At 40.0% G+C, this 9,925-nt stretch overlaps 1 protein-coding gene across 4 annotated transcripts in view; it reads left to right on the top strand.

The window, feature by feature from the left end:
- The first annotated feature begins 5,429 nt into the window (after positions 1-5,429).
- Positions 5,430-9,925, top strand: part of PRDM2 (PR/SET domain 2) — a 117,242-nt gene continuing 112,746 nt past the window's right edge. For 3 of the 4 annotated variants that reach the window (XM_046661961.1, XM_046661957.1, XM_046661960.1), the window contains exon 1: positions 9,867-9,890. In XM_046661961.1, the coding sequence (XP_046517917.1) occupies positions 9,882-9,890 (9 nt within the window). In that variant the 5' untranslated portion in view covers positions 9,867-9,881. Of the gene's footprint in view, positions 5,451-9,816; positions 9,891-9,925 lie in introns of those variants that run through there. The other variant, XM_046661959.1, reaches the window with a different exon arrangement.

The raw sequence follows: 9,925 nt of genomic DNA, 5'->3' as shown, positions 1-9,925 counted from the left end.
ATCAAAATTTGAAAAGAATTGTGAAATTCACCGAACCTTTATATAGTTCAGTATGAATCCTGCACACAACCTAAGACCTTATTAAGACAATATAAATTAAGCATAATTTGGAGTATCACTATTAAAAATGACATTCTAAATGTTTCTCACTCTGTGAGGCTTATTTTAGGGACTTGGCCAAAATTCTGAAAGACCTAGTTTTTAAGTACATCTGAAAGTGGGAGTTTTAAAAAGAAGGGCTCTTGCGATAAATTTAGGTGTTAATTGTGGAGCTCTGTTACTTGTTAGAGGTCACTGAGCAGGGCAGGTCACCTCTTTCAGGAGGTAAGTGTTGTGTCACTCAAGGCCCTGGTAACTGAATTGAGCCCTGCCTGGGTGTCCAGGACACACTGTATCCCAGATCAGGCGGCCCTGTTATTTCTGGCTGTGGAGGGGGAGGTCAGTTACTCTCTCAGCTCTTCCCATTTGTAAAGTGGAAACAATGGTTACTTCTTTCTTTCACTGGGATGTTTTGAGATGAATAGGTGAAGAATATGCAAGCAATTTGAGATACTTTAGGTTTTTCAAAAATATTAATAGCATTTTTCTTAGGAGTTTTTCTTCATACAGTGGGTCTTGAGGGATAATGTGGCACAGTTGTTGTTGAGAGAAACCTTCCAAGTTATATCTGAGTCCTTAGAGTTTTGGCCTCCCCCCACCTCCCCTTACTGAGCATGGTGGAGTGGGGGGTGAGTGTGTTTCTAATCTCTTCCATCCCTTTCACAAAGCCAAATCCTTGTCTTCTACTGTTCTCTCTGGATATTTTTTCCCTTGGTGATTTTGTCTGGCCCCAGGCACCCCCTTGCGGCTGAAGCCTTCTAAATCCCCAGCCTGGAAAGCCGTTCTGTGCCAGGACCTCGCTTTCCATTTGATAGATGCAGCTTTCCATGTGGCTGTCTGGCCTCCCTTCAGAGTCTCTCAAATGGAGTTCACCACCTACCTTCCCCTTAAATACCATCCCTGCTCCTGGCTTGCTAGATCGTTAAAATATATTCATTCCTCCAATCAGTCACATTCCAGACTTTGAACTCATCTTCATCATCTCTTTTTGCCTCCTGTTCAGTTAGAAAACACATTCTGTCCATTTTTCTTCTGTAGTGTCGGTCATATTTTTTGTTTCTTTTCAGCTGTCATCTGTGGTTCAAACCCTTTTCGTTTATCATCTCAGATTCTTAACCGGCTTATCTGGCCTCAGTCTTTCTGACTGTACTCTCCCCACCTACGTGCTTACTCTTTCCTGTCAACATAATCTTAAACTGTCAGACTTTGTTTTGTTCGTGGCACTCCTCAGTCAGAAACTCCTTGTGGCTGACGTTGCTCATCCCAGGTGGCCGAAGCTGCCTTCCTGATGGCCAGTCGTGAAACTGGGCTCTTCCCCTGACCTCCTGCCTGCATTTGTTCCTGGCTCTGCCTCCAAGTGGCTCTTCTGACCTTCAGGGCTTTCGGAGTAGGTCGAGAGGGAGGATGGGAAGGATAACAACTCCTCACACCACATCTGGGGAGCCCTCCCCACAGGGCAAGATGCCGTTTAACCTGGCGCTCAGACTGCCCAACAGCTGTCCCATCTAGTCTATCACTGCTCTGCCCAGACCCTCGTGTGAGTCCACTGTTTGCTTTCCCACAGCTGGTAGCACCAAGAGGTAGTCTCTCATCCTTTTTATCATAAATGGGGAGGCATTTATCTTTACCTTGAAACAACAACTACGAATATGTTATTTTGAGGAAACATACTGTCCTTAAAAAAAAAGTTCGCATGTGTACCAGAGCTTCTTAAACTGTAGAGCAGTAAACAGACATTGCTCTGCAAACAGTAGGCGTTAACTATTATAGTTAGAGGATAGACCCTAAACCACAGATTTTATTTAAGTAGATGAGTCGCTTCCTACCAAAATACTAAATGCCTTGACAAACTCTTGGGGGAAGACCTATAGAATCTTTTGGTGAGATAAGTGTGCCTGGCATCTTGGCAAAATATAGTTTAGGTTGTCACTGTATCTACTGGAACTTCCAGTCTTGCTTTAGGTGGGTTCACTTATGAATTTAGGAAGCCGCTTTGTCATTTATGTGTAGTTTTTGGAAGGTGAGTTTTCCTATGTATTTTATTGTGTGGGAAAAACCAAGAACGGTCTGAGCAGCCCCTTGCAAGATGACTATATTATGCTTCGAGGGTCTTCACTCGAGGAAATGAATACTTGAGTGCCAGGACCAGCCCATCACGCCGCTGAAGCTTCCTTCCCCTTTTCAAGAAATTCAGAAGTATTTTGCAGGGTTCCTGAAAATCCCTCAATTTTAAATGTTTAGCCCCCAAAGTAACATCCACATCGGCAACTCCAGTGCAAAAACAATAACTCAAAGGGTCAACGGAGAATTCGTTTTAATTTGGGAATTGTGAAATGAGCTATCATGGGGCATCTTGCTTTAGACGTTTTGTGTTTGAGTTGCAAGCTTGGCATTTGAGTGTTAGAAAAAAAACTAAGTCAGTTCTTTCCTATGATAATTGAAAGTTTTTACGCATGTAACATAGGGAAAATGTTAGAAAAGTGTCGTTCCGTAGGAACGTCTTTGCTTCTAGGGTTCTTTCGCAGGATATGCAGTCAGCAGTTGCTCAGGTTGGGCTTTTTCTGGGAGAGATGGGAGTTGTAATAGAATCTTTAATCTGTGGCACAGTTCTCGTCAGACAGCAGGGACTGGCTGGAAAGCATTTGTATTCTTGCCCACCCACCTTTTCATGTGAATTTTTCTATCTTTATTTTTTGACAAGTAGTCTTGAAAATAAGGAAAGGAAATTGACTTTTTAATTTATGGGTATTTTGAGTGGATGGAGTTCCTTCATGCAGGAAAGTTGACAATGATTCTTTTGTTTTTACTGGCAAGGGGAGGAACATCCTGCTGTTACGGTGAGAGTAGTATGTTTTAATTTCTTTAGAGAAACTAAGTGTTTTTAGTTGTGGGGTTAGAGGGAATTATTGTAGGAACCCTAAACAAAACCTGAAATTTATAATGTGATAAATTACGTGTTCAGTACAATATAATGACATAGATGTATTAATTTAATCAAAAGAATAAGGGAGAACATATATTAATAGCTGTCCGTCAACCAGGTTAAGTGATAAATAATCAGCAGTTGCTCTTTATTAGTGGATGTGTGGAGCAGTACTTTTTGAAGAATTTCTCTTTGATCTTTTTTTCCCCTTCAAGTAAAGGAGAGATTCTAGGGGAGGAAAAAACCCCTAGAGTGCCATAGTCTAAATTTGCATTTATAGTACTTTCCTCACATATCCGCAGGTCTCTTATATATGTTCTACTGTGTGTTTACCTCACGTATTTCAGACAAAAGCTCTAATCAGCCTCATTTTCTCATTGGAGCTCTGCAGCTCTAAAGCCATTCAGAACAGCGGACCCTCTGTTTTCAGCCTCTGGAACGTGGAAACTATTGTCATACCATATTCTCCCACCTGGAGTAAATTCGCTAAACCCTGCTTTCTTGTTTAGGTTTGTGGCAGGACACTGCGCTATGAATTTGGGGAATCGGGCCCTGGGATATTTGTCTGTGGTGTTCTGGGCCTCACTGAGGAAACTAGTTTATTGAAATGGGAAAAATTATTGGTTTATTTGTGAGCATTCTGTTCTCTATCTCTTGGTATATTTTTTAGGTAGGGAAATTCCTCTGTGTGGTATGCTCTGATATACCATTGCCTTTTTGCCTTAGATAGAATCATTCTAGAGGGCGAGAGACGTGAGCAACCAGTTGCAAGCAGTAAGAGTTCATACCCTCTGATTCAGCAGTTTACCAAATCTTTGCTATTTTTTCAGTCTCTATCTTTACACATACACACGGTCTCCTGATTCTTAAAATGATGAGCATATCGTGTTTGATTTTTCCCTTTAGCTTATTTGATTTCATAATATAGTCTGCCATTTCAAAGGAAGGTTGGGGGTATATTTTTAGTGTGAAACTGGATGTTCTAGATGATTGTTCTTGTGAAATTGTATTTATTATTTTAGAAAAGGAAATGATTTTTCGTTTAGCAAATTCCTTGCAGATTCAGTATTTATGACATATGTGCTTTTTTGCTTAATCCAAGTAGGAGCTAAATGTTTTCATGTTGATACCTAGAATTTATAGTTTGTAATTTGGTGATTTCATTCTGCTGGTAGGAATTATGAGTGGTAATTGTTTGTGATGCGTGCATTTGCTGTGTTTGTAAATTAATAAAAACTGCTTTTGAGAAGTTTGCATAGTAGATTTTTAAATTATTTTTCCAGAAGTTTCTGGATTGCAAGAATCTTTTGGTCAGAGTAAGTTGAGTGTTAAACACTGTAAATCTACTCTACTGAAAGCTTAATCTCTCTGTTTGCTACAATGATATTTATTTACCATGAAAGATCTACTTTACGTAGTGATTAATTTTAGAACATTTTTCGAATCCTATGTAGGCCGTAAACTTTCTAAGACTCCTTTCACAAAATGGTAATTTTAAAACTTTTTTTGCATCTAGTCCATGTTTTCAGTGCATTTATAACCTTTTAAATTTTGATACAGCCATACTAGTTCTCTTACTTATTTCTGTTTTACTGTTTGTCCCTGAGCTATATGTTGCTTCTTGAGTCTTAAAAGTTAAAGTCTCAGCTGGCCCGGGGGCGCAGTGGTGAAGTTTGCGCGTTCTTCTCAGCGGCCCAGGGTTCGCCGGTTCGGATCCCGGCTGCGGACATGGCACTGCTTGGCAAGCCATGCTGTGGTAGGCGTCCCACATATAAAGTAGAGGAAGATGGGCACAGTTGTTAGCTCAGGGCCAGTCTTCCTTAGCAAAAAGAGGAGGAATGGCAGTAGTTAGCTCAGGGCTGATCTTCCTCAAAAAAAACAAAAAGTTAAAGTCTCTTCTGAGTCTTGATGTTACAATGTGGAATTTTTTTGCAACTTAAAGTAATTATAAGATAATTAATATTAGTGACCTCTAAATGAATGTTGCATATTTAACTCATTATTTTCCAAGTAGCCCCAAAAGATCTAAAGTGATCCAAAAGAATAATTGTAAAATAGTCTCAGTGACTTCAAGGTGAATGTGCAAATCAAATCAAATAATTATTTTCCTGATTTTCTCCCCTCCCTCCCAGATTTCAGCTAATCTTAAAGAGTTTGCTGTTGTTTTTACTTTACCTTTCGTATAGTTTTGAGATTTTACAAATCTACAAAGGTCAGATATGGCAGTATAATGTGTTATATGAGTGGCATTAATGTTCGTTTGTGTCTGTCTTTAGTTTGATCTGCCCTGTCTCAGAGGATGAGTGACGGAGAGATGGCTGAGGCTGCAGGGCTAGTCTGACCCGGGGACTCGGGTGTCTCATGCATCTCTAGATTTCCTGGTCTCCGGCCCTCCATATCAGATGACAGAAGCTTAACAGTTGTTGAGGTTGTCTTGACACTTTAAGGGATGAGTATTTGAATAAAGACCTGAATTATTTTATTGTTGCTGTATTGATACTGCTCATGTATAATCAAATTATCTGTATGATATGATTAAGTTAAATATTTGTAAGGGTGATTTGTCCTAGAATTTGGAAGCAACATCTTGAAAAGTTAGGTACGTGTATGTTATTAAAATCAGATATATGAAATCAAGATCAAGCTCTTATTTTTCTAGGAGTGTATGCTATTAGTAGAGCATAGTTGGTGATAAAGATTCAGGTGCTCTCAATTTGTATGTCTGCCTAATGTACTTTATCTGAGAAATGTCAGCAAGGTGGAATGGGATGGATATGTAGAAATATTCAAGAAAGTTTGGTCAGGCATAGAAATTCAACAAGGAAACTAAGGCGTAAGTGAGGGTCGGAGTAGTCCTAGGGATTTTAAGATTTTCAGTGTTTACCATTGGAAAACCAGAGACACTTAATTGTTTAGCATTTTAAAGAAATTTGATAGAATAGTTAAGTTTCAGTGATATATGTGGAAAGAGTCCCCTCTGCCTCTACGCTATAGGATTGATAGTTGAACTCCTCACATTTGATAAAACTTTGACGTTGAGGTATCTGTGTTAAGTGGGTATAAAAACAGTGCTGAGGTCAACACAATATGAAAGTTACGTAGGATTGCCGCGACACTTCCACAGGGGTTTTCAGTCCTAGAGGGGTCTTAAGGATGTTACTCCAATAACAACTTTGAGTCAGAAGTTGCTTTGAAATATATCAGCATGTTGCAGCTAGTCACGTGATTACTGCAGTGCAGAGGGTCTCAACCGGGAGGGTGTTTGGGATGGGGGCAGGGTATATTTGGTTGTCAAAGTGATCCGAGGCACTGCTGGCGTTGATTGTGCAGCGCAGTGCTAAATGGCCTTGCCAGAAGGGACAGTCCGCACAGGGAGGAGTTGCCCAGCCCCAAACGCAGTGGTTCTCTGTTAAGAGACGCTGCCCGAAAGTCTCGCTTCTTTTTTTTTTAACACTCCTTGTTTTTAGTATAGTTTACTAATCTAACTTAAAAAAAATCATTTGAGGAGTCGATATGGGATTTGCAATACTTTTGATATTGTAAAATATTTTAAAAATATAATTTGACAATGTTGTGAGTCAAGAGGGAGAAGGAAAAAATGAAGGTCTGGTTTTTAGCAGTTAGGGTTAGACGTGACGGGGAGGAGAGCCCACACATACGGGTGGGCAGTGAACTCTTCATAAAGGTGTTAAGATCCTTCTTTTCTCTGGAAAAAATGATGAGTGCATTCTTATTTGGACAATGAGGGAACAGACAGCCTAGAAAGTCAGAGAGGATTATTAATCATGTAGCAGTCTCAATTATAGTGTAACTTTTTTATTAAGAAAAAGTTGAGATTCATTGAAATAAATGAAAGAATACAACGTTTTAAGTACTTGAATATGTTCGTTATTTGGTATCAGATGTCATCTTATCTCAGTTGTTTGAATTGTGCCTGTGAGCTAGCAGTGACGAGGGGAGGAAAAGGAAAGGAGAAAAGCTTTAAATAAAGAGGGAAAACCAAATGGGAAGCAGATGGAAAGAAGGAGGCAGCATCTCAGAAAATGGCAGCTCCATCCTCCCATGTCCTTAGGATAAAAACCCTGGTGTCATCCCCTACTTCCTTTCCTTCGCACCTAACGTCTAATCTGGCAGCAAATCTTGAGGGTTCTATTTATAAAATATATCCAGGATCCATGTACTTCTCACATCTCTTCTACTCCCTCGGCCAAGCCATCATCATCTCTTTCCTAGACTGATTGGGGCATTAGCTCTTAAGAGGTCTGCTTGCCCCCACTCTACTCCCTACAGTCTCCTTCAAAATCTAAGTCACATTAGGTCACTTCTGGCACTTTGAGCCTCCCAGTGCTTTCCATCTCTGGGTGGAAAAGCTGTAACCATTCTGGTGAACAGTGCTTACCTTGGGAAGCCTATACGTAATCTGTCTCCCCCGCTCCACCGTCCCCCCACACCTTTCTGACGTCACCTCCTCCACTTTCTCACTCACTGTGCACCCGTAGCACTGGTATCCGTGCCTCCCTTCCAGTACCCAAGCATGCTGCCATCTGGGAGCTTCTCACGGCATGTTCCTAGTTCCTTACGCTGCCCCTCCCCGTGCCTTCCTATCTCACAGCTCCTCCCTGGCTTTTATGCAGATGGCCCCCTCTCAGTGGGGCCTTCTCTCACCACGCTGTTGGGGTCACAGGCATAGAGACAGAGACAGTAATCCCCATCTCCCTGTCCTCTGCTGCGTATTTTCCTCTAAAGCACTTTTGTTATCTGACGTGCTGCACATTTTACTCACTTGTTTATGGTGGGTCTCTTCCCCTAGAGGGCAGGGGTGCTCCGCTTACTGCTTCGAAACAGTGCCGCATACATAGTAGGTGCTCGAGTGGAGGCAGGAGTAAAAAGTTGGTGAAAAATGGTTAAGAAGCAATAGGAGAAACCAAAATCATGAGACTGGCTGACCTATCAGCTTCCTTGAATCTGTGTCTTGTTAGTTGAGGATGTCAACTAGTACTTTGTGAAAATGAACTGAGCTGGTTTGTGCCTGCTGGCCTTAGAAGAAGCTTTGGAGATGATAGTTAAGATGGTGATCCTAGTGGTTCTTGGGAGAAGGAAAAGACAAACCAAAGGAAGTGATAAAGCATTGTAGCTCTTTGCTAAGATGTTGCCTAAAACATTTGCATTTTACTGCAGGTTTCTTTGGTCTGTTCTTCAAAGAGAACTCCCTGTGTAAATCCATTTAGAAAAGCTTAGTAAGAGAGCAAGTGAAACCTCTGCCGTTTCATTCGCTCCTGGGGGCCGAAGGTGTCTCACAGGGTCCTCCTAGTGGCACTGTGTGGCAATCAGTAGGCATTTACAGTAGAGGGTATCAGGCATGCAGCCTTCAGGGGCCACGAACTTCATCACTGTCTGACACTCAAATAACACGTTTGTAACTGCATAACAATTTCCGTAGAAAAGGGTCGATTATGTTCAATATAGGATGTATACTAAGGAAGGACATGTTAAATATATATGAGAGGGATGCTCAAATCTGAAATTTAAAGGAGTGAACTTCATGGGGGTAACCTCCAGTTATCTGGAATTGTGTTCACTGAGTATTTACTTTACTGAGAGTTTATAATCATTTGGCCAGCACTGAGCTCTCTAACAAGATGCAAGTTATGGAATACGTTCCTTGTGCCAATTATGAGTAAACAATAGTTCAGATGACTAGGTCTTAACTTAAATATGGTGCTTTTGATTGTTAAAGGTGATCAGGTGAGTGTGATTAATTAGCTCAAGGAGAAAAACCCCAAAACGATCCTTACTAATGAATGGGGGTAAAATGTCACAGCACTGTCTTTTTGCTAGTGGGCAGGCAATAGAGCTAGTACGAAGGATGTCATTACGTTACACATTCCTTGGTTTATTAACAATTAGAACATAAAATTACAATGCGGTCAGAGTCTTGGGGGTCTAGGAAGGAGAGATTAATTATTATAAGCAAGTCTCTGAAGAAATAACATTATGCTTAATGGTGTGTGTATATATACATGCTGAAAACATTTAGAATATTACAATGGAAGTGCTACTTAAAGTGGCACCATTTTCACTTATGAATGACTTCAAAGGACTCCTAGGATGTACGTTGCAGAAATTATAGAATTTCTTCATAGATTATTTAGAAACAAGTATGTCATATGTATTTACAAGAAATGATTTTGTCGTCTTGTTTTACTATACTATGAATAATATTGAACAAAAATTTTAAAGGAATTATCGTAGTTCTTTCCAAACAGCTTATATTAAAACGTTTGCATTTTACTACAAGATTTTGTCCTGTTCCTTGAAGAGAACTCCCCCTGGAAATGTTAGTAAATCTACCTTTCTACTTTGGGAACTTGAGAAACAAAGTAATGTAAAGGGGTTTAATTGTGTTTGTATTCAACACCGTGTTGATAGAAATAAAAGGATATTTACATTGCATAATCAGTTTCTCAGCAAAGCTTTGTGTTTCTGACTATTAACAAAGCTAATTTATTTCTTCTTAGGAATGATGTAATTCCAAAGGAAAAATTTGATGTTATTCTAATGAATCTGCTTTCAATTGTAGAGTACAATGAAGCCCTAGTAAAGATTAGTAAGAAATCTATTATATTGTACATAATTAATCTGCAGAGTAAGCTCTCGGCATAGACCTGAGTTGATCTGACGTGGAGTTGCTTTCTGAATAGCCCTTGAGCAGACTCTGCAGTTCTGTATGTGGTTTTAAATCACTGTAAATTTGTAGGCAGGTGCATATTACAATTGTCTGTTTTTCTTTTTAGGGCTCATGTAATCAAAGAAGTTTCTTTGTTGTGTGTATCTTTTCAGAACACAACAGGAATTGAAAATGAATCAGGTGAGTTTCAAAATAAGAATTTATACAAATACATT

This window comes from Equus quagga, chromosome 5, assembly GCF_021613505.1.
Source record: "Equus quagga isolate Etosha38 chromosome 5, UCLA_HA_Equagga_1.0, whole genome shotgun sequence".
In the NCBI taxonomy this organism is placed as follows: domain Eukaryota; kingdom Metazoa; phylum Chordata; class Mammalia; order Perissodactyla; family Equidae; genus Equus; species Equus quagga.
The sequence above is the reverse complement of the archived record's forward strand: the minus strand, read 5'-3'. Positions and strand labels throughout refer to the sequence as shown.